At 38.9% G+C, this 24,332-nt stretch overlaps 1 protein-coding gene across 22 annotated transcripts in view; it reads left to right on the forward strand.

Moving 5' to 3' along the window:
- The window catches only part of LOC307120922 (myosin IXB), a 71,265-nt gene that overhangs the window by 41,850 nt on the left and 5,083 nt on the right, over window positions 1-24,332 (forward strand). For 4 of the 22 annotated variants that reach the window (XR_013815894.1, XM_079808182.1, XM_079808185.1 and 1 more), the window contains exons 5-37: window positions 1,761-2,045; window positions 2,121-2,250; window positions 4,644-4,733; window positions 4,807-4,923; window positions 5,000-5,134; window positions 5,215-5,336; window positions 5,419-5,560; window positions 7,327-7,522; window positions 7,793-7,868; window positions 9,496-9,609; window positions 10,605-10,644; window positions 11,807-11,923; window positions 12,691-12,771; window positions 12,932-13,042; window positions 13,137-13,256; window positions 13,349-13,498; window positions 13,591-13,748; window positions 13,844-14,893; window positions 14,986-15,049; window positions 16,012-16,130; window positions 16,780-16,886; window positions 16,972-17,150; window positions 17,294-17,401; window positions 18,921-19,091; window positions 19,186-19,227; window positions 19,310-19,421; window positions 19,505-19,578; window positions 19,853-20,045; window positions 20,173-20,301; window positions 20,382-20,487; window positions 20,574-20,705; window positions 22,327-22,450; window positions 22,647-22,694. Coding sequence is in view for 18 of the 22 variants with exons in the window: in XM_079808182.1 (XP_079664308.1) it covers window positions 1,761-2,045; window positions 2,121-2,250; window positions 4,644-4,733; window positions 4,807-4,923; window positions 5,000-5,134; window positions 5,215-5,336; window positions 5,419-5,560; window positions 7,327-7,522; window positions 7,793-7,868; window positions 9,496-9,609; window positions 10,605-10,644; window positions 11,807-11,923; window positions 12,691-12,771; window positions 12,932-13,042; window positions 13,137-13,256; window positions 13,349-13,498; window positions 13,591-13,748; window positions 13,844-14,893; window positions 14,986-15,049; window positions 16,012-16,130; window positions 16,780-16,886; window positions 16,972-17,150; window positions 17,294-17,401; window positions 18,921-19,091; window positions 19,186-19,227; window positions 19,310-19,421; window positions 19,505-19,578; window positions 19,853-20,045; window positions 20,173-20,301; window positions 20,382-20,487; window positions 20,574-20,705; window positions 22,327-22,450; window positions 22,647-22,694 (4,942 nt within the window). In the remaining 4 variants the exon portion in view is untranslated. Of the gene's footprint in view, window positions 1-1,760; window positions 2,046-2,120; window positions 2,251-4,643; window positions 4,734-4,806; window positions 4,924-4,999; window positions 5,135-5,214; window positions 5,337-5,418; window positions 5,561-7,326; window positions 7,523-7,792; window positions 7,869-8,645; window positions 8,739-9,495; window positions 9,610-10,604; window positions 10,645-11,806; window positions 11,924-12,690; window positions 12,772-12,931; window positions 13,043-13,136; window positions 13,257-13,348; window positions 13,499-13,590; window positions 13,749-13,843; window positions 14,894-14,985; window positions 15,050-16,011; window positions 16,131-16,779; window positions 16,887-16,971; window positions 17,151-17,293; window positions 17,402-18,920; window positions 19,092-19,185; window positions 19,228-19,309; window positions 19,422-19,504; window positions 19,579-19,852; window positions 20,046-20,172; window positions 20,302-20,381; window positions 20,488-20,573; window positions 20,706-22,326; window positions 22,451-22,646; window positions 22,695-24,332 lie in introns of all 22 variants that reach the window. The other 18 variants (XR_013815895.1, XM_079808193.1, XM_079808187.1 and 15 more) reach the window with 13 other exon arrangements.

The raw sequence follows: 24,332 nt of genomic DNA on the forward strand, positions 1-24,332 counted from the left end.
ATTTGGCCAGAGACAGCTGGTTCTCACAGATGAGCCCGTGTATCTGTCGATCCATCTCACTCGCGCTGGTTTCTGCAGCGCTAACCTCATTATTATCAGCTCTCTGTGGAAGTCGCAGAAGATAATCAGGTTGCAGAACTCGAAAAACAGAGCCTGCACTGCTGGAGGGCTAAATATAACCACGCTACAAACTTAGCAACATTTTTCAATGGCGTGACAGAAGATCAGATGTTTCCAAAATATTGTAAAGCATATTTCTGAGTAACAAGAGAACCAGTGTGAGGCGTTGGGATTCCCCTTTAGTGAACTGATTCATAACAACAGTTCAGGTGAAAGAATTGATCCAAAAACAAGATCAAGTATGCAAATGATTACATACGTTTTTGTTTTGCATAATTAAATATTTAATGAATTAATTGATTTCAGTCCAAAAACATAAAATTGTATATATAATATATTTAAATAAACAAACAAATGTTGAGGTCATAAGTATTACAATGAGTATTTTGATTTAAATCAGCATTAATAAATAGTATTATGGTTTAGGAATGAAAATGTTTAAGTAAATTCATATACTGTATATAATAATATAAAAATAAATGTAAACATCGTTCAGGTTTTGAATAAAAAATCAGCAAAAATAGCTATCACCTCGTTCAAATTTAATGTATAAATAAATACATTTGCATAATTACTATAGTTTATTAATAAATTAATTCATTCAAATGGTTTATGTAAATTAGTTGGTCCAAAAACGATTTATTTTATTTATTATCACTTTTAAATGTATTATAAAAAAAATTGTACACAGACATTATATATTTTGATATATATATATATGTGTGTGTGTGTGTGTGTGTGTGTATATATATATATATATATCCATACATTTAATGTTTTGAAGAAAAAAAATTAGCATAATTAAATATTACCATATTTTATGAATTCGTTGATTCATTGGATTTGAAGATACCAACTCCATCAAATTTGATATAGTAATACATTTAAGTAAAAAAAAGTGGAACTAAGAAAACGATCACAATGAATATTTTAATTTAAATATGCATAAATAAATTACTATGGTTTATTAATGAATTGATTTATTCAAATGGTTTATGTAAAAAACAAGATATCACCTCTTTTAAATTTAACGCATAAATAAATAAAATTATGTATAAATACATTTAAGTACATATATAATAATAATATAAAAGAAAACAAATACATTCAGGTTTTCAATCAAAATTAGCACATTTATTACCTTCTATTAATGAATTAATTGATTAATTTGATTTAAAAATGTAAATGAATTGGAACACAAAAACAAGATCACATCCTTCAAAACGTATAAATAATGTATTTACTATATTAATATATGTACATGCATGCATTTATTGATGGGGGGGGGCATAATTAAACATTGCATAATTATGTTTAAATTACCAATTTAAATCAGTATAAATGAATAAATAGTACCATTATTTATGAATGAATTGATTCATTCAAATAGTTGTGGTCCAAAATCAAAGTAGCGCCTTCAAATTTAATATAGGACAGCCGTTTCCAAAATATTATACAGTAAAACTGTAACAAGTTAATATTAGCATGTAGCATTGGGGTTTGCGTTCGTGAATGGATTCATGTGAACGGTCCAGAAACTCCGCCAGCCGCTTCAGTCTTGTTAGCTGTCTTTTGTTAGCAGCTATTGGCTAACTAGTCCCGGGTTGACTGTGGTTTGTTGGCGTTTCCTCTTCCCGCAGGAACTACCACGTGTTTTACTATCTGCTGGTGGGAGCATCAGAGGACGAGCGACGAGAGTTCAAACTCCTGCAGCCTGAAGAATACTTCTACCTCAAACAGGTGACGCCCGTTCAGGAGCGCTCTACAGGTCAACAACCTCCACACAGGCTGGCGCTCAAACGCTCTTTTGCTCTTCTCTTGCAGCAAAACTTCACCATCGAGGATGCGGACGACCTCCGGCACGACTTCGAGCGACTGCAGCAGGCCATGGAGATGGTCGGCTTCCTGCCGGCCACCAAAAGACAGTGAGTCTCCTGTCACACTCTGTACGGGCTGATGTGTTTGAGGACTCGTATCTGAGAGCTTTGCGTTCCTTGTAGGATATTCTCCGTCCTGTCGGCCATCTTGTACCTGGGGAACGTGACGTACAGCCAGAAGTCGTCGGGCCGAGAGGAAGGGCTGGACGTCGGGCCTCCGGAGGTGCTCTCCACGCTCTCAGACCTGCTCAAGGTCAATACGGTTCTCAAACTTTCCGGATGCTTTTGAAAAATTTGGGATGCAATTGTTTTATTATTATTTATTATACCGTTCTTTTTTTTTTTTTTTTTCGACTGGAAGTATGACCAAAGTGAATTGTGTAAATTCAGTAATATAAATTTCAAATGCATTTAGTGAACATGGATTTATTGCATGGATTTCCTTCCCAAGTTTGTTTATAAATTTGAGCGGTTTTACACCAAAATAAACGCTCTACTATTTTTGTTCTGTAAAATTAAATAATTTTATTGTATTATTATTATTATTATTATTATTATTATTATTATTATTATTATTATTATTAAATACTTATTTTTAAAGTACTATAATATTATTGTGATATTAATATATTCCTTAATTGATTTGAATTTTTATAATTCAAATAATAAAATAAAAAAATATTAACAGAAAATAGTTTTAATAATATGAATAAAATGATTATTTTATATAATATTTATTTTATTTTATAGAACAATAATATTATTTATATATTAATATATTTCTTAAATGCTTCAAATTTTTATCATTCAAATAATAACATAAATAAAATATGAACAAAAAATGTTTTCAATAATATGACTAATAATAATTTTATATATTTTAATAAATGTATAATAATAGTAATTATTGCTATTATTATTATAAGATGTGTGTGTATATATATATATATATATATATATATATATATAATATATTTATAATATTTATAAATCTTTTTGTAATTTATATTATTTTATTTTATTATTTTATTTATATTATTTATATTTAAAAAATGTATTATTATTATTTTACATATTTTATAAATATTTTCTATTATTATTTTTTACAGAATTTTATAGATGTTTCTATTATTATTTTTATTAAATTCCCTTTTTATGGAAAACAATAGTATTATTGCAGTATTAATATATTTATTTTATTGCATAGTAATAATTTTTTTGTAATTTTAATTAAATAAAAAATATATATTATTGTTATTATTTTATATTATTTTAGGAATATCTTATATTATTGTTTTATACATATTTTTGTATAAAATGCCCATATGTTTTTTATTATTATTTTTATTAAATATTCACTTTTTACAGTACAATAGTATTATTGCCATATTAATATATTTCTTTATTGATTTGTTTAATATTTATAATTTTTATTAATTCAAATAAAGAAATAAAATATTAATTTTATATGATTACTATTTTTGTTATTACTATTCTTATTAAATACTCAATGTTTAACATAATAATAGTAATATTACAATAGTTAGTAATATATACTAATATACTGGTACTATATATTTATTTCTTAATTTTTTTTATAATTGAAAAAATTAAATAACTAGTGCTGGGGAAAAATGAATCGTGATTAAAAAAGTTTGTGTTGACGTAATATATGTGTGTGTACTGTGTATAATTATTATGTATATAAAAATACACACACATGCATGTATATATTTAAGAAAAATGTTATCTTGTATATAAATATAATTGTTTATAAAAATAAAAATTATAAATTATGTGTGTATTTATATATACATAATAATGATACACAGTACACAGACATATTATGTAAACACAAACTTTTATTTTGGATGCGATTAATCAATTTATTTTCCCCCAGCACTAAAAATAACTAAATATTAATACAATTATTTTAAATAATATATACAATAATATTTTCTATTCATAAAAAATACAAATGTCTTGCTGTACAATAGCTTAATTGCAATAGATATACATTTATTTTATTGATTTATTATTATTATTGTCATATTGAATAGATTAATGTTTGTCATTAGCGGATGACGTGTGTTTGATGCTCTCTGTAGTTTGTAGGATGTGGTTTTTCAAGTCTGTGTGTGTCTGTGTGTGTCTGTGTGTGTCTGTGTGTCTGTCTGTGTGTGTGTGTGTGTGTGTGTGTGTGTGTGTGTGTGTGTGTGTGTGTGTGTGTGTGTGTGTGTGTGTGTGTGTGTGTGTGTGTGTGTGTGTGTGTGTGTGTGTGTGTGTGTGTGTGTGTGTGTGTGTGTGTGTGTGTGTGTGTGTGTGTGTGTGTGTGTGTGTGTGTGTGTGTGTGTGTGTGGACTGGTAATCATCACGTTATGGGGACAAAATGTCCCTACAAAGATAGCAATATCCGAAATCCTCATCCTTGCGGGGACATTTTTAGGTCCCCATGAGGAAAACATCTTATAAATCAGACTAAGTGATGTTTTTTGAAAATGTAAAATTGCAGAATGTCTCCTGTGAGGGTTAGGTTTAGGGGCAGGGGCAGTGTAGGGGGATAGAATATACGGTATGTACGGTATAAAAACCATTACGCCTATGGAAAGTCCCCATAAAAGATGAAAACACTACATGTGTGTGCAGGTGAAGGAGGAGCTGTTGGTGGAGGCTCTTACCAAGAGGAAAACGGTGACCGTAAACGACAAGCTGATCCTGCCCTACAGCCACAGCGAGGTAAGCTCTCATACGCCGCTCTCATATCCCAGCGTCCAGATGTTCTGAATCTGAACCAGTGTGGTTTCTCCAGGCGATCACGGCGAGGGACTCCATGGCCAAGTCGTTGTACAGCGCCCTGTTCGACTGGATCGTCCTGCGGATCAACCACGCGCTGCTCAATAAGAAGGACATGGAGGAGTCCGTCTCGGTGAGATGGGAACCGCAGCGGTCAGAGTTCGAATCGAGGATGCTCAAGGGCTCATGTTGTGTCTGCTGTGTTTCAGTGTTTGTCCATTGGTGTGCTCGATATCTTCGGCTTCGAAGACTTCGAGACCAACAGCTTTGAACAATTCTGCATCAACTACGCCAACGAGCAGCTTCAGTATTACTTCAACCAGCACATCTTTAAGCTTGAACAGGTTAGTGGGCTCTATGCGGGATGGGTAAACCCGTTCTCCTGTGGCGATCTGAGTGTGAAGTGCGTTTGGTCGCCCGGCAGGAGGAGTATCAGTCCGAGGGCATCACCTGGCACAACATCGACTACACGGATAATGTGGGATGTCTTCACCTCGTCAGCAAGAAGCCCACTGGACTCCTCTATTTACTGGACGAGGAGAGCAAGTGAGGCGCTCATCCTTCAGTGGGTCAATCATCATTGCCAAATTGTGTTTTTGTCGATATTCTCAACACATTGTCTTTGTAGCTTTCCTCACGCCACTGATAAGACCTTGCTGGCCAAGTTCAAACAGCAGCACCAACAGAATCAATACTTTGTGGCGACTCCAGTGATGGAACCGGCTTTCGTCATCCTCCATTTTGCTGGGAAGGTCAAATACCAGATTAAGGTAACGGCAACTGAGAATAAGACATATATTATATTATATTATATTATATTATATTATATTATATTATATTATATTATATTATATTATATTATATTATATTATATTATATTATATTATATTATTAATTATATTGTATTGTATTGTATTGTATTATATTAATTATATTATATTATATTATATTATATTATATTATATTATATTATATTATTAATTATATTGTATTGTATTGTATTGTATTATATTAATTATATTATATTATATTATATTATATTATATTATATTATATTATATTAATTATATTATATTATATTATAGTAATATTTAAAATAAAATTTACAAAACGCCTTTAACAATTACACATTTTACTGTGTCATTAAAGGCATTTTGTAAACATAAAAATATATTTTCATTTAAAAATTTTTTAAATAAAATTAATATACTAAATATTAACATACACAATACAAATTCTTTACAGCTTTAACATTATAATTTTACTATACTAAAAATATAGTAATATAATAATATATTTTTACTATATAATAAAATATTAACACACAATAAAAATGCTTCACAGGAAAGTTATAATTTCACTATATTAAAAATATAGTAATATAATATAGTAATATTATTTCACTATATAATAAAAAAGATAACATATACAATAAAAATTATTTAAAGCTTTAAAAAATATATATTTTACTGTGTGTCATTTAAGGCATTTTGTCAACAACAATTCATTATTTAAAAAAAATATATATATTTATATATTAAATATTAATTATTCTAATATATATATTATAAATTATGACTTTAACAATTAGTAGAATTACTATGTGTAATATATCAAAGTCAATATTTTTATAATTTAATATATATTTAGAATAATTAATATTTAATGTTTTTTATCATTTATTTTTTAAATAATGAAAATAAATGGTCATCTCCACCAGATGCATTTAATGACACGTAGTCAAATTAAAATTCTTTTTTATTACAACTTTAACAATTAATAATTTACTTTGTCATTAAAGTCTTTAAAATAAAATTATTATTTATTAAAGCTGTATTAGAATATGTTGTGCATGTTTGTATTTAATATATTAATTTTTTTTGTTGTTTTTCTTACTTGGTCAGGCCAAACAATACAAATATTTATATGCTTACAAAATACCTTAAATGACAATTACTTAACTATTAAAGCTATAATAATTTGTTTGTTGTTGTTTTTATTCCTATTAATATTTAATCATTTAATTTTAACAGAATTGTTGATGTTTACAAAATGTCTTTAATGAACCTACCATAGTAAAATGATTGATTAATAAATGTATAAATACTAATAATTATTTTTTATTATCTTTTTAATCTATTAATATTTTAACCAATTATTATTATTAATGCTTGGCAATCAATAAATACACACATGCATGTATGCTTGATTTATATATAAAATATTTATATTTATATATAAGATAAATTATATAAATATATATACAGTGTATATACATGCAAATATGTCTTAAATATATACATGGAGTGTGTAATAGGTATATATATATATATATATACCTAATAATTATATATACCTAATAATTATACACAGTACATACACGGATATTATGTGAACTCAAACTTTTATTTTGGATGTGATTAATCGCAATTAATCGATTGCCCAGCACTAATTATTATTATTAATGCATTGCAAAAGAGTCCTGTTTGGGAGAATGACTGTGCTAATGTTCATCGTGTACATTGGCTGCGACCAGGATTTCCGTGAGAAGAACACGGATCACATGCGTCCGGATATCGTGGCCCTCCTGCGGAGCAGCGATCGAGCTTATGTCCGGCAGCTGATCGGGATGGATCCGGTGGCGATGTTCCGATGGGGGATCCTCCGTGCCTCCGTCCGCGCATTGGCCGCCTTCAACGAGGCCGGTCGCCGCTGGGCAGCCAAGACTGCGGGTAACCCATGGAGCATTATGGATTAGATTCAGATTAGTCCAAAACTTTGGATTCTCAGGGTCTAAGAAGGTTATTTATAGCCTGCACGTGAGAAAGCTGCCCAATGACGCAAACAGTCATATTTAGAAGGATTTCGGAATGATTAAACTAGGAAGGGATAATAAAAATAAGTGAGTAAGCCTGTTTGCAAGACGTTTCGGGTGGGGTGTCTCGTCGCATGTTGAAATAACGCCGTCAATGCTGTTTGTGTCTGTGTGTGTGAATGTACAGGTGTGGTCAGACCAAACTCCAGAGTTCCTCTCGGAGAGCTGCAGAGATCCAACATGCCCATTGAGAGGATGTACCGGTAAGCTTTGGACTCGGGCTTGTGTGACTAAAAGAGAGAGAGAGAGAGAGAGAGAGAGAGAGAGGGAGGAAGTATTGTGAGGAACTTGATCTCTTCCTGTCCTTTCGTTGCCTTTGTATGGCAGGTGATCATGTGACCATGCTCTCTCCACAAAGGCACATTGCAGGCCGATTCTCACAGTAATCTCATACACTTCTAACCCATTTTTAATGCAACTACACAATATAACACAGGTATATATTGGGTGAATGGCACAAAAACATGTCCGGGTCATATTTCATCTCAAAATCCAAAGGCAAAAATTGGAAATTATATTTTCCATGAAGAAATAATATTAAAGCTTTTCATTTTACAAAACAAAAAACACAAAAAGACACTACATTTAACATTTTATTTATTTAAATACCACTGTACTGTGCTTATCACCATACATTACAGACCATTTAACATTATTGGGTGGGGTGTGCTTACTTTTAATGGAAAATATCATGATCACAATAATGGTGATCACGTCTGCATAATTTATGCAAAATGCAATGCGAAATATGACCCTGGACATGTTCTTGACTGGTATTTTGTGAGAATTACCAAGTATATCCCTGCAATGTCCCCTGTGCTTTCCCTCTGGTGTTTGTCAAGGGTTTCCCCTCAGTTACTGACCTGTGATCAGTTTCACTAAAGTTTAACCCCTATGGGCAATAAAGCTGGTCATAGATCGGCACCTGCTGGTGGCGTTGGCCCTCGAGTGACTGTGTGTGTGGTGTTTATTTTCTACAGCCATGCTCCTATGCTTGATTTCTCCTTTGATCATTCAGAGGAGCGCCCTCTAGAGGCTTTTGAGGACATCTTTGCTAGTTATGAGAGTAAGAAGTAAGTGGACTTAAGCAGAACATTGAGGTCAGACGGAGAGCTTGGCGGCTTGGGAAGGCTGGGTTTCTGGTATTGTGAGCAAACTCAAATACCACATTCAGATGTTCGCAGAAACTAGCTGTGCTCTCTCTTTATGTGAGCAAAGGCCAAGCCAGAGTTTCTGTTTAACCTGGTTTGTTCAAAGCAATCCACAATCCACAACATGCACTCATAAATCCCTGTTGGGACCTTGTGAGGTTTATTACCTCTAAGTGCTCCCAAGTGGGAAGGAAACCATAAAATGTCCTTTAAAGACGTTTATAATAGAAGCGGGGTCACTTCCTGGTTTGTGGAAGAGCTTTTAGGAGTGCGTCCCCAGCCCCCAGTGCCAATCCTACCTGTTTGACCTCCTGTTGTTCTGGCCCGTGTGGTAAGTGAACCAGTGCATGAATCCAGGTCTTTGCTGAATGGGGGGCCGACCCCCATTTAACACCCCGTCAGGTCAAAACCAGAGTAACAACAGCATGGATTCACCAATGAAGCTTGAAGGAGTACTTCACCAAATTAAGGGTCTTTTAATTTCAAACTTAACACACTTGCCTGCGTTTGTTCATGTCCACATTATGGGTTCCTGTTTTGTGGTGGAGGGCGTTCGTTTTCCAAGAGGTCTGTTAACATCGTTGGTGTTGGGTTCCTGTACTTACCCTTCCCCGCCAATCTTACCTACTCCCTCTGTCTCCTCCCCCCGCTCTCCCACCTTTCCACCGGGCTGAATCAGGGACATGCATGCCCAAATCATCAACTCCATTAAGGACTTGCAGTTGGATGGGGAAGATCCACGTAAGCTGCTTCAGTCCTGGGGTCGCCTACGGTTCCCACGTCACGCCCTCCAGTGAGTTTGACCGCTGATTCCTCTCTGGCCTGGAATGGATGGGTCCACCTTGCCGACCCTTCATGCCTTGACATTGAAGCCAATGCTTTTGGCTCTCGGCTAAGCTTAGTTTTGAGAAACCTTCGCAAAACAGCCCCTGCTCCCAAACTTTCCCAACTTTGCAGCATTACTTGTCGGCTAACCTTGTGTTTAACTGCGTTACTCAAACCACCCTTAGCCCTGCTCTATTAATACCCATCTAACAAGCATTTCAATTATTTTTAGATGGCTCCCTTGCGGCGTATGTAAGACGAATGCAGAGTTTATGAGCTGAAAGCAGTGATCTTCATTAACGCTAGCTCAGAATGGAATCCACATGCTAACATGCTGCATGAGCTTATTGGTTCTCGAGTCCCACCTATTAAGTCTGTAGTGTTTTATGAGGTGTGGAAAGCTGCAGAATCACTGCTTGCAAAGACCACAGATATAGACTTCACTTGAACTCTAAACCTTCCTAGCTGTCGTCCAGCCTAAATTAGGAATATCATAGATTAGGTGTATCGTGAAATGTCCACAATTCCTCCCTCCCATGAAACCATCTTTGCTGCTATGCCATCTACATGCTAGATTTAACCTCAGACAACACTGCGAATCCTTGAGTTTCAATGGAGATGGTTGACAAATTCAAGTGCTGGAATGTGCACCCACACCAAGTCTTGCATCTTCCTCTCCGTCTACATGCTAGATTTAACGTCCAAGAACACTGCGAATCCATTCATTTCAATGGGGATGTTAGACAACTGATTGGGCTCAATTGTAGACCAGACATATTACACACCATTGCTTAAAAAAATCAAACACATTATTCTTCGTCAAATGCACCGTCAGAGCTTCCCAAGTGTGTAGGCGTCCTTACTCATGTCCCACAAGCAAATGCATGACTCACTCTACTAACATGCGGCATCCATTCGCTTCTTATCTCAACAAACCATCAACTTTCCTCTTCCCCCTTACAGGAAAAACAAGAACACCAAGACCAAGCAACTCATTCCCAAGGTAAACCTCTCGCTTCCTGAATTGATCGAACAGTATATATTTTAAAGAACACAAGACTAGGTGTTTGTTTTGACATTCAAGGTGCTGCAAATGATTTCAGCTAGTTTTATAACTTCAACCAGACTTAGGCCCTGTTTATACCTGGTGTTAAGATGCGTTTTGGTCAATTGGATCACAAGTGGATGACGCTAAATACAGGTGTAAACGGGGTCTAAAATGTTTTGAGCTTGTCCACTTTCGACCACTTCCAGAGGTAGTGAAAAACACATTCGACCAGATTGCTTTCACGCTCATATGGTCGAATGTGTTCGAACAGCCACTAAGAGACTCCCTACTCTCCGCCTACTGACCTTACACGTAAACATTATGGGAAGTGCGCTAGCCATACAGGATTTAAACTTTGTCGGCTGGAGACCCAAGTTTGGTTTGAAGATGAAAAACGTACCAAGCTCACTGTTCTTTCACAATTGATTTCTAAAACACAGCGTTATGCCAACGAAAGTTGAGGCCCTCCGTGTGCTTTTCCATCGTCTCTGGTTGCGTTCATAAGTAAATTGCGTTAGCTTGTGTTGTCCATTAGATCGAAAGATATGAACAAAAACGGCAATAGACCCTCCCCTCGAAGAAATCAGGACAAAAGTGGTCGAAAGTGGACAAAAGAGATGGATGAAAACCCCAGGTGTAAACAGCTGTCTCCCTTGTCTACTTGTGATCCGATTGACCAAAATGCATCTTGGTACCAGGTCTAAACAGGGCCTTAGAGTAATTTCAACATGGTCAACCTAGCATTACAAAAATATTGGTGTGCAAAAAAAAAAAACATGGTCTACTCTGCAAACTGTACTTTATAAACAAGATAGATAGCTCCTTTGATAATCATTTTGTCCTGCATAGACTGCATTTATGTGTGGCCATTAAAAAAAAAACACTTTACCGGTGAGCATTTGCAGCACAGCTGGTACATTCTCCTTTCCATCACCATTTGATTGTTTATGACTTTCCGTTACATGTGCTGTGCAGGGTAAATGTTTTGAAGACTCTACCGCTTAGGCTCTGGCTGGAATGAGAATTTCCATGCCGTCATGTTCCCATGGCACTCATGTGGCAAAAGAAAGTCTCTGTGTGAGAGAAATTCACTTTCTGTTTTTGTGTGTTTGGGCAGAGCCTGTTGGACTCTCGTTCGCTGAAGTTCATAGTGGGCCTCCATGATCGCACCACCAAGTCTTTGCTTCATCTGCACAAGAAGAAACGTCCTCCCAGCATCAGTGCCCAGTTTCAAGTAAAAATGTTATTATTTTATTAGATTAGTCTTTATTAGATTAGCCTGGCTGTTCATATCAAGTTTGGTGGTTCAGCCTAAAAGCAAATGCTCTGCTCCAAAATATCATAAGGCTAATTCACACCGCACAGACAAACATGTTTGTTGGTGGTTGTCTGTGCGGTGTGTTGCCCCTATTACCGTCTGTTGGCATTAGTTGGGGTTTGTTTTCACCCGACTGAACATGTTCAATCAGCGTTTGTTGTGGCATTATAAACATGACAGTTATTTTTCATGCAATTCTAAATCCAACGGCCAACTTGTTTGTTGGCTTTTGTCTGTGCGTTGTAAATTAGCCTATAAGCACCAAGCTGTTCCAAATGGTGCTTGTGTATAAAAATGTAATTCAGTGCTGAAAATTATCAGTACAACTGTTCAGTCTACAAAGCAAACACATATTGATAAAAATTATCTTTTTCTATGTGTTTTTATGCTTGGAGGAACATACTGTTAGCTTAGCGAGATGCTAACATAAACATTTTGTGCCACGTGCTAGTGGTGTGGCAGAACAGAAAACAGCTGCTTATGTAGGGCAGTAGACAGAAAGTAATAACAGAAATCTCACTATGTTTTGGAACGGCTTAACTCTAGCACTTACATTTTCAAATGCTAGCATCAGAGAATGCTAAGAATATTATTCTCTAATGGATGTGATAGACTGAAGGCTTCATGTGTGGTTCTCTTCTGGTCTTCCACTTATTATATCTATCTATCTCTCTATCTTGTAGACCTCTCTTAGTAAGCTCCTGGAAACGCTGGGGAAGGCAGAACCATTCTTCATCCGATGCCTCCGCTCCAATGCTGAAAAGGTGCAAATAACACGTCCTTGTTCGCTAATTAGTCAACATGAAATTCCTGCCTTCCTTGTCTTCATTTTAACTGTTCATCTATACCTCGAGAAAATCTTCTATATGAGATCTGTCTTTTGACTAAAGTTATTTTGTCTGTTATTTTATATCTAATTTTCAGAGGGAAATGTGTTTTGATGAGGCCCTCATTGTGCAGCAACTGCGGTACACAGGCATGTTGGAAACCGTGCGCATCAGACGGTCAGGTTATGGAGCCAAATACACCTTTCAGGTAACGCATAGATTTGACCTAGTGATTGAACCCTACGAATTAAACGTGTGTAATATGGTTTGTCTAAATAAGCAAAGCCTTTTTTGCATTACAGGAGTTTACTGAGCAGTTTCGTGTGTTGCTGCCAAAGAACTCTACGTCAAAGGAGGACATATCATCTCTGTTGCACAAGCTTGGCTTTGACCACACTACCTACCAGATTGGAAAAACCAAGGTTACATCTTTTTTCTTGGAGCCCTAAAGTGTTTTAAGTGATAATGTCTCTAGTTATTGACTCTTAACAGCAGTTATGTTCCACTTCTACAGGTGTATCTCAAAGAGCTTGAAAGGCAAAAGCTTCAGGACATCCTGCACAAGGATGTCATGCACAAAATCATTTTCTTGCAGCGCTGGTTTAGAGCCAAAATTGAGAGAATGGAATTTGTTAAAATGAGAGAGGCAGCCATCGTGATCCAGGTATATCAAACTGTTTGGGTAGTGTTCTTGCAATTGTCTTGTGTTTGGCTCATGTCTACTCATGTCTGATATTTGATTGACCTTGTCTACAGCGCTCATGGCGTAGGTTCCGCAAAGAGAAGTTCTACCAAGCCGTGGTTCTGATCCAGACAGCATGGCGAGGTTCCAAACAAAGAGCTGAATATCGAAAAACACGAGACTCCATCACAAAGATACAGGCACTTGCAAGAGGGCAATCAGCTCGCAAACGGTATAGACCTCACTCAAGTCAACATGAAATCACCTTAATACAGATTTGTGGATTATTGAACATGATTCAGTAAGTTTTGGATTTGATCTGGTTAGGTACTACTTCCTAAAGGAAGAGAAGAGGAAGAGAGAGGAAGAAGAAGCTCGCAGGAGAAAAGAGGAGGAAGCAGCTCGACGAGCCAAGGAAGCCGAAGAGGCCGCTAGGCGAGCTAAAGAAGTTGAGGAGGCAGCCAGGCGACTCAAAGAGGAAGAAGAGGCAGCCAGGAAAGCCAGAGAGGAAGAGGAAGCAGATAGAAGACAGAAAGAGCAAGAGGAAAGGGAAGCTCGGCTTGCTTTAGAGGCTGAGCGGCAGGAGAAGACGCCACTACAACAAGTACCAACATCAGGCAAGCAGCCTGGCGATGAGAAGACACTAGTGCCGGAGCACAATAAGGCTCCTGTGGATGTTGAGATTGAAGGTAAGGGCAGGGCCCATGTTGATGATGTTTCTGTCTTAAAAGAGCAAGATCGTTCTACGAAGATCCCTCAAGTGGAGGCTGGTCCTCACCTTGTGGTCAAGGAGCAACAGAAGAAAACTGAGAAAGAATCATCCACACTTCCCAGAGATGAAGGTACACAAGGCAAACCCATGTCTCCTGAAACCCAGACTGGACAGAGCCTGAACAGAGCTCCTCCGCTTTCCAAACTACCAGTGTCCAAGAGTCAGGAAAAACGGGAGCTGAGGAGACAGCGTGGCCTAGAGCACAGCCAGAGAGAAAGTGAGCGGGCGGCTTCGGCCGGGAAAGACGATACTCCTTTCAAGAGCAAAACTCTAGAGAGTCCGGGAAAAGCAGACGGTAAGTTGAAGGAGCGGTCCGACAGCAAGGAGTTGGATCAGTACACCTTTGTGGCTTGGAAAGGCGACAAGGGCAAAAGGGATGCTAAAGATGTCCCAACCGAACTTGTTCGACCCTCCACCTTACCCTTAGATATCCCTACTTCCGGGCCTGGAAGAAATGGCTACAGCGACCCGCCCACCGCTGCTCAACCGGCTCTTGCCAAAGCAGAGGCCAACAGGAGAAAGGAACCATCGAGAAGCAACACTCAGCCAGAAAACCTCATGGCAGGACCCCGCAGTCTGGAAGAGAAGAACATCAAAACTCTCCAGTACGGCTTCCTATGTTGTTCTTTTATACCCATCTTCAACTTCTCTTATGTTTCTAACAATATTTTCTGTCTGGTTTTCCAAACTTTACCAGGAATCGCGGGATCTCTATGTCACTAGATGATGTATCCAAAATAGGTTCAGGTGGCCCATCACAGGTAACGTTTACTTGATTCAGCTGGGTAATACAATGGTAAACGTGAAGGAATATATTGATTGTGTGCCTTGAAGTTAAGTTCCACTGCAAGCTTCCCATTGGGGATAATTTGTCTCTGTACGCAACCAGACAATCTGCTGGTAATTTAGGATTATAATTGAAACAATCACTTGAGTTTAAGTGATTATGCTTCTCTGGCTGATTCAGGGAAAAGCTCGTAGAAGACGCAGGCCGCGGCTCGCCCTTGCACGTATATGTGTACCCATTAAAAGTGTTGAAATGGAGGATGCAGAGTACTGGACTTTTCCTTTACCCCCCATGAGTCCATTTGAGGTGTTGTATTGCAGCCTGATATAAGATGCCGTCCGGGGAGCTGTGGTGTGCGGGTTGCTGGTGGATTAAGCGCTTAGAATGGGAGGGATTGCAGAAATCTTGTACTACACTGAATTGACCTGAAGGCCTTAGTCTGTTATCAACTAGGCACAGTTTTTTAGGACACAGCATTTAAAATGCTGTACTATCAGATTTCATTGAGTGACCTATTGTCAAGCTGCCAACGCAGTAGAGCTTGCTCTGATTTGAATAAAACTCCTTTCACTGCAGTTTTTATTCTAACAGCTCAGTGGGTTACATGGACTTATGGGATAACAGACTAAAACCTCAACTAGCAATGGCAGACAATTTAGACTCTGGTTTGCTTTATTATTTCTTCCATCTTTCCATATTGTTTCTTTCAAAGCTCAATTCTTGATTCTTTTAATTACTCATTTTGGGATACATAAAGGGAGGCATTTAGATTTTACCTTCATTTAAGGTGTTATCTATACAGGAAGAAGGAACTTTCTTCTATACAGTGTGACAGACTGCCCATTGTCATCTAATTAGCAAAAATGGTTGTTATTGTACACTAGACTGTGCTGTATTAAACTAAGACATCTACTGTGTTCATACATTTTGGTGTAGACACAGTCCAGCACTGGTGTTGGTCCAGATAGAACAAAGGCCAACACGTTGAAGGAAAAAGTTCACGACAGCCACAGCCTGCAAGATGTGTCGCCTCTCCAGCCATCAACCCCAGAGAGGTACTGTCCTACCTACCAGTATTACCAGTTTAACTACCTTTTCTTCTTCTCAAACAGTTGCTTCACCAAGACGTATCAGACTGTTTGAGAAGACAGTTTATTCTAACGTCATCTACGGCATCCCTTGAGAATGTAACGCATACTTGCATTGTGTTATGAACTGCATTTTGACACATTTCACAATGCAACAATGTGTGAAATGAGGCATGGATCGAAACGTTTCACATATTTACATAGACTATGTGTCAGGCATTTGCCTTATCTGCAAGACTCAAAATAAAGAGCTTATTGGCTCATCCCACCCAAATGCATTCTCTTATCTGTAGTAGAACATGGTCACACAGGAAATCTGACTCATTTGAACCCATGGGAAAATAAGGCCACTGGCTTACATCAGTGGTAGTCATTTGTCTGACTCCTGGCATAGGTTACATACTCCTTTATATGGATGCAAGGCATCTGCTATGAGAGAAGGGAGATTCCTGAAATTCCATACTTTGTTGTAGAGGTGTGGGTTTTCTTGAATGTTTTGATAGTCCAATCCCTTGCCTAATAGGACCTCCCAGAATGTTTTACTAGGGTGTTTATTAATAAAATCCCAAACTTGTTACAGCTAACTTTATGAAATGGTAATTTTTTTGTTCCATAGGACAACAGGGTTTTTCAGAAAGATCTTGAAGAAGCGTCCACACAAAGAAGCTCAGACCCCAGAAGATGGAGACCTGAGCCTGGCCTCCTTTTTGGATCAAAAAGAAGGTGCATACTGCGAAGACAACACGTGATTCATTTAGATCAATGTATTCTGCCTTTATTCATCCTATCCTATTGTTCTCTTCCATAGCCACTTCTCCATCACGCTCACACAATTCAAAGACCCATGCGGGCCGATTGGGTCGGACACCAAGCATCATGATCAGACACTCGACGGCTCGGGCCTCTGAGCAGTGGAACGCCTCACTGAACCGTGTGATCACCAACACAAATGAGCTACGCCACCTCGATGAGTTTCTGGGCAATCAGGTATGAAGAATGTCTGTGACTGCAAGATGTTGGTTAGTCGATTGTGATTTGAAGAGTGTAAAAGAGAAAAAAAAACTGTTAAAGACTTTGTGTTTATGATACATACAATTTCTCAGACTTGCTCTTTCGCTCTTGTGGTGTAGGTGAATGACCTGCGCTCACGGGGAAAACAGCTTTCAGGAACGGAGCACATCTTCATCACTGCCACTGTGCAGTTTCGAGAAAACATCAAGGGAATGTACTCAATCTCTGTGAGTAGAGCTAATACAACCAACACACCCCAAAACTGCAATGTAGACCACATACTCTACATCCTATCAATCGATTTGCTAGGTCAAGCATTATTATTGCTCAAGTTTGCGTTTTACAAGTTGAGTTTTAAACTTTAAGTATATAACCAATAATTTTAACTATGGGCATGAAAGATTTAGGTCTTACTCTTGGTGGGTGAAAAAGTCCCCGACATTTTCATTGATTGACTTTAGATCTTTTGATTTGGGCTAGTAAACGACCGCCCACATCATGCGTACAACTGCACAGCAATAGGGGCTTTTGCACCGGAGGAACGTTTTCATAGTTCCTACTATTGGCGGAAGTGCCCACTTTTTGGCATGTTCACACCGCAGCACTGGGAAAGATTTTAGTTATAGGAACGCATTTTGGGGGACTAAATTAGCTTCTACTTCAGAGTAGGGTCAAACCGAACACAATAGGGACTACTAAGTGTACGTTGATTGGCCAAACGCATGGCAAATGCCCGCCATTTTTCAAAAGCTGTGTAAACACCCAGTTTTTAGCCTAAATTTAGTATAATTTTTAGTATAAATTTACTCCGCGAACATGGAAAATGTCGATAGATGGTGGAGACGCCAACGTCCAGGCACTTCTCAACCTTTACGCTAAAGAGGAAATTCAGTGCAACTTTGAAGGGACTAAACAAAACATGATTATGTATTTCTGCTTGGCTAGCAACATTGGGCATCATCCACACAGCCAATGCTAATATTTTTCCGTATACTGTCTTCGTTTAACATTTCTAATAACGTATTAACATAGGGCTGTTGAACAGATCGTAAACGAATGAAGACGGAGAATGGGAGAACTCAGCGGCATCAAAATAAACGTCTGTCATGCCGACAAAATAAAAGTCCTGCACCGCAACCAGAGCGGCAGGACTCAAGTGATGGCTTAAGTCACTTAAAAGTTCCTCCTTCAGAGGAAAATTTCCCTAAGGGAAAATTTGGTCCCACTTTATATTAGGTGTCTTTAACTACTATGTACAAACATTTAATAACTTGCATGTTTTTACATTGTACTTGTATATTAAAAAAATACCTGCATGTAATTACATCTGTAATTCGACTGTTGACCTTCCCTTACCTTTTACACCATCCTTAAACCTAACCATACCACCAAACCTGTCCCTAACCTCACCCGTATCCCACCTCAATAGCTGCAAAAGGGTTTTGCAATACAATATGAACACAATAAGTACATTTTACTTATTTTTTGTTGTAATTACATAGTAGTTAAGGACACCTAATATAAAGTGTGACTGAAAATGTAGTTCTCAGGGGACCTCCCTGGTGGCTAGTTCTTGAGTTCATATACACCCTGTGTGAAAGAAAGTACATTAGCTACTGGAGGCAAAGCCCTGGTAATTGCCTACAATAATCATCCAAGCTTTGCGTGGGCAAACACAGCTTATATTCAAAATAGTGAAGCGTCTAGTTCATCTTATTCATTTCTTCTTCTTTCACACATCTACAGAAACCTCAAATCGGGTATAAGGCTTTGATGAATTGCTACCAGAATAAAGTGATCAGTCTGGCTGGAGAAAAGCAGAAGGGTGAGGTACCGCTGGTGGTCAATCTCTTCCAGTCAGTTCTGGACGGCTTCATCAGAGCGGAGATCAAAAAAGAAGAGGCCGAACCAGCCAAGGTGAAAGTTCATGCATCCCCTGTTACCGACTTTCATTATTATAATAAGTTATTAATGATGATAACTTTAATACATCTGTCAAAATCTGTCTTAGCCCCCCAAAAGTCGTAAGATGAGAAGGAAGAAGGCTAAAAGTGTAAGTATTTCTGTCCAACTATCCATCCTCTCAGACTGACTCTGCATTGTGAATGAATGTAAACATTTTTGTCTGGATTTAGTTGGAGAATCCATTGGACCATGTGTTTTCAAACTACCAAGTCAACATCATGCAGTCTTGTGATCACTGCACGTCCTACATCTGGGGTATGGAGAAGGCCTACATGTGCAGTTGTGAGTATCTCTGATATAAACCCTATTGATTCACCTTCAATCAGCCTGAAGACGACAATGATGACGACTCATTTTTGTTTCAGATTGCAAAATGGTTTGCCATAAGAAGTGCATTTGTAAAATCGCCGTAGACTGCTCTACATTCTGCTCCAAGAAGGTAAGGATCCTATCCTCTAAGCCAGGGGTGTCCAAACTCAGTCCTGGAGGGCCACTGTCCTGCAGAGTTTAGCTCCAGCTTGCCTCAACACTCCTGTCTGGAAGTTTCTAGTATGCCTAAGACCTTGATTAGCGGGTTCAGGTGTGTTTCATTGGGGTTGGAGCTAAACTCTGCAGGACAGTGGCCCTCCAGGAGCAGGATTGGACACCCCTGCTCTAAGCATTCATTTTAACATCTTGTTCAATTGGTTGATTTTTGTTGTTTCTGGGTCTAGTGTGATGATGAGCCTGGATCGCAACACTTTGGTGTGCGCGTGTGCCACCTGGTCAATAGCAAGAGCCCTGTGCCAGTTGTGCTGGAGATAATGCTGGAACACGTGGAAATGAACGGCCTGTATACAGAGGGCATTTACAGGAAGTCTGGCTCGGCCAATCGCATGAAGGAGCTACACCAGCTGTTGGAAGCAGGTAAGCCATCATGGATATTACCAGAACTCAATGGCACATTGACCTCTTTGCAGACTTTTGACTGTTGACATGATGTCTAGTAGCTTACAGTGCCCACTTGTATAACTTTGTTTAATGACTTGTGAAGGCCCAGAGAATGTTTGTCTGGAGGATTACCCCATCCATGCTGTCACTGGCCTGGTCAAACAGTGGCTAAGGGAGTTGCCCGAACCTCTCATGACCTTCACGCACTACAATGACTTCCTCCGTACCATAGGTTGGTCCCTGTGACACCTCTCTCTCTTGCCCTTGTGGTATCCCTCAGGCTTTCTATAACACCTTTGTTGCCTTTCATAGAACTTCCTGAGAAGCAGGAGCAATTGCAAGCCATTTATAAAGTTCTGGAACAGCTTCCAACAGCAAACTTCAACACCTTGGAGAGACTGATTTTCCACCTTGTCAGGTACACAAGTTTATTCCGTACACCACGAACGCTGAGAGTAGAAAATCGTGCAGCCGTCAGGTGTTAATGCTCTGGTTTCATTTCAGGGTTGCGAAGGAGGAGAAGAGCAATCGGATGACGCCAAACTCTCTGGCCATCGTTTTTGCCCCCTGCATTCTCCGCTGTCCGGACAGCGCTGACCCGCTCATGAGCATGAAGGATGTTGCCAAAACCACCACGTAAGAAGTTATAGTGTTTCGTTAAAGGGATAGTTCACCCAAAAAGGAAAATTAGCCCATGATTTACTCACCCTCAAGTCATCCTAGGTGTATATTACCCCTTTTCCACCAAGGCAGTGCTAGAGCTAGTTCAGAGCCAGAGCTAGTCCCAGTTCATAGTTGTTCGACTGAGGAGCCTTCTAAGAACCGTTTGCTTTTCCACATGCTGAGAGCCACAACAGAGCCATGTCTTACGTCACTGTATACGTCTCATCTATCTCAGCAACGCTAGCAAGGCAGCAGCTGTGTTGCCAAGTCTGCGGTGTTCCCGTGGAATTGGGCTAATTCATCACTGTTGCCGCGGCTGTTTTTCATGTCCGCGGGTTGAAGCGACCCCAATTATGTGATATTTAGCCCCGGGAATGCGAATTTTTGTAGGCAACCATGCCAAAAAAACACATATTTTACCCCCAAATGTGATTTTTACCGGGGAAGCCCCCCTGAAACGTGATTTGGCTTGTTTTGAGTCGCAATTGGGCGGGTTTTGTTTTGAAAACCTGGCAACCCTGGGCAGCGGAAACACAAACACACCAGGCTTGTTCGAGATGTATCGGCGCTGCACAGCACCGCTGCGAACAAGCCTTCCATCAACAATGCAAAGTACGTTGCGTTACTATTGATTCACATGGCTTTACGATCCTACATCGGCATCAAAACACAACGAAAACACAGCGAATCCAACGCATTCATGCAGTTCGCCGCAAGGAGATTACAAACGAGCAGCAGCTGTTAGCTCCATTAGCTGCTATTTCAACAATGGCGGATCTCAAGTTTGTGTTGGTCTTGTTGACCCCGCCCCCAGCGCCTGACGTAATCGGTTCTTACTTCTAGCCCTGTTCTAGCCCAGCAATGTTTTGGTGCTACTTAAGAACCACTTTTCCTGGCTCTGAGCTGGGGCTTTGGGTGTGGAAACACAAAGAACCGATTTGAAACTAGGCTCTGGCTCCGATGCCTTGGTGGAAAAGGGGTATTTGACATTCTTCTTTCAGACAAATACAATCAAAGTTATATAAAATGTCCTGCTCTTCCAAGCTTTATAATGGCAGTGACTTGTTGGGTCATTTTTGAAGTCCATAAAGTGCATCTATCCATCATATAACTGCTCCCCACGGCTCTGGGGGTTAATAAAGGCCTTCTGAAGCGAAGTGGCGCATTTGTGTAAGAAAAATATCCATATTTAAAACTTTTAGGAGTGAACTAGCTTCCGGCCATTAGCGGTACGCAAGTCGATGGATAGATGCACTTTTATGATGGATAGATGCACTTTTATGATGGATAGATGCACTTTTATGATGGATAGATGCACTTTTGTGATGGATAGATGCACTTTTATGATCGATAGATGCACTTTTTTGGACTTCAAAAACGAACCAAGTCGCTGCCATTATAAAGCTTGGAAGAGCCAGAACATTTTTAATATAACTCTGATTATATTTGTCTGATAGAAGAATGTCATATACACCTAGGATGACTTGAGGATGAGTAAATCATTGGCTAGTTTTCATTTTTGGGTGAACGATCCCTTTAATAAGATGTGTTGTTTTAAAGTTAAGTCTCAAGACTGAATCTTTACTATCCTCAGTTGTGTGGAGATGCTACTTCACGAACAGATCCGGAGATACAATGAGAAGATGGAAGAGATCGAGCAGCTGGAATACGCTGAGGAACTGGCTTTCAATCAGCTCAAGCTAAAAAGAAAAAACACGGTAAACGTCTTTTATCAGAATGCATTTCTGCATCATTTGAAAGTGGTTTGTTTCCAGATGCCTGTAAAAAAATGCCCATATTTCCCCCCCTGAACAACTACTTTTCCCAACAGTCCGCAACCTTCCTCAAGGCACCAACAGAGAGTAACTGTCACAACACTTTTTTGCTTCTCTTTTTTTTTTAATGTCTCTGTAGTGCTGGCATTTACCTCTCAGATTTATCACTCCTTACAAAGAAGTGGCGGTACGTATGGCCCTGTGGTATTGTGAACCCCAGTAGTTTGGCATGCTCATGCATCCAGTGTGCATGCAGTGTAGAAGTCATGCCCTACTAATACTAACTCAACCCATTGCATGTGTTAGTGTCACTTTAGACCTGTAGACATTCAGGAGGGTGTCGGTGTAGATGTGTGCTGGTTTTGGGTGGTCACTGCAGTGAATGGCATGAATTTCAAAGCTATGCGAAATCAGTTGTGCCGAATAATAAGCAATACGCATTCTATTTGTATATTAAGCAATCCTTTTTTGTGATTGGTGTTTCATGAACAGCAATAGTATTCAACATGAAGAAAAATAAGTTGTCAAGTCTGACTGTTAGACTTTGTTTTTGATTCCTACAAACCTTTGAAACTCATGCCATGGAAACTTCCAGGCTTGAATTGTATTTAGTTCCTCAATACAATATAACATCCATCCATCCAGGTGCTTGAAATTCTCCCCTATGAGACCTTTCCTTCTTCCAGACTTACTTTTTTAAAACATCTCTAGCACTCTTCATTTCCACTGCACAAGGGATAGTTGTGCCACATTTGAAAACTTCAAGTAGAAGTCAAACAGATCACAAGTAGACAGGTTGTATACAGGTGTAAACGGAGTCTAAACCGTTTTGAGCTTGTCCACTTTAAACCACTTCCAGAGGTAGTCGAAAAAAACATTTGCTTTTGTAGCGTAAATGCTCTTATGGTCGAATGTGTTCGAACAACCACTAAAAGACCCCCTTACGCTCCGCCTTCTGACCTAGCACGTAAACATTATGGGATGCGCGCTAGCCAGACGGGATTTAAACTTTGTCTGCTGAAACTTAAGTTTATAATTAATAATAATTTGTTACATTTATATAGCACTTTTCTAGGCACTCAAAGCGTTTTACATAGAAGGGGGGAATCTCCTCATCCACTACCAATGTGCAGCACCACCTGGATGATGCGACGGCAGCCATATTGCGCCAGAACGCCCACCACACACCAGCTGATTGGTGGAGAGGAGACCGAGTGATGAAGCCAATCGTATATATATATATATATATGGGGATGATTAGAAGGCCATGTTAGACAGGGGCCAATGGGCAAATTTGGCCAAGATGCCGGGGTTACACCCCTACTCTTTATCGAAGGACAAGTTTGGTTTGAAGACGAACAATGTACCAAGCCCAATGTTCTCTCACCATTCCTGATTTCTAACACACACTTCGTGTTTAGCTGGTATTGTGGCTGGCAGAGCAGAAACAAAAGTTGCTGCTCTCCGTGCATTTTTCCATTAAAGGTGCTCTAAGCGATGTCACACGTTTTTTTAGGCCAAAACATTTTTTGTCACATACAGCAAACATCTCCGCACTATCCGCTAGCTGCCTGTCCCCTGAACACACTGTAAAAAAAGCGGTCTCTGTAGTCAGCACAAGCTCCACAAACGGCAACAAAAACAAACATGGGCAGTCTGGACTACAAAACAGGGCTCCAGCCAATAACCGACAAGAATGATTTGGGGGTGGAGGTTTGGGGTTAGTGCGCGTGCACATGAAGTGTGTGTAGAAGAGAGAAGCATAAAGAGGGAAGTTCGAATTATATGATTTTGATATGGCCGACACACGACCAAAGAGACAACG

This window comes from Gobio gobio (assembly GCF_949357685.1).
Source record: "Gobio gobio genome assembly, chromosome: 24".
Lineage (NCBI taxonomy): Eukaryota > Metazoa > Chordata > Actinopteri > Cypriniformes > Gobionidae > Gobio > Gobio gobio.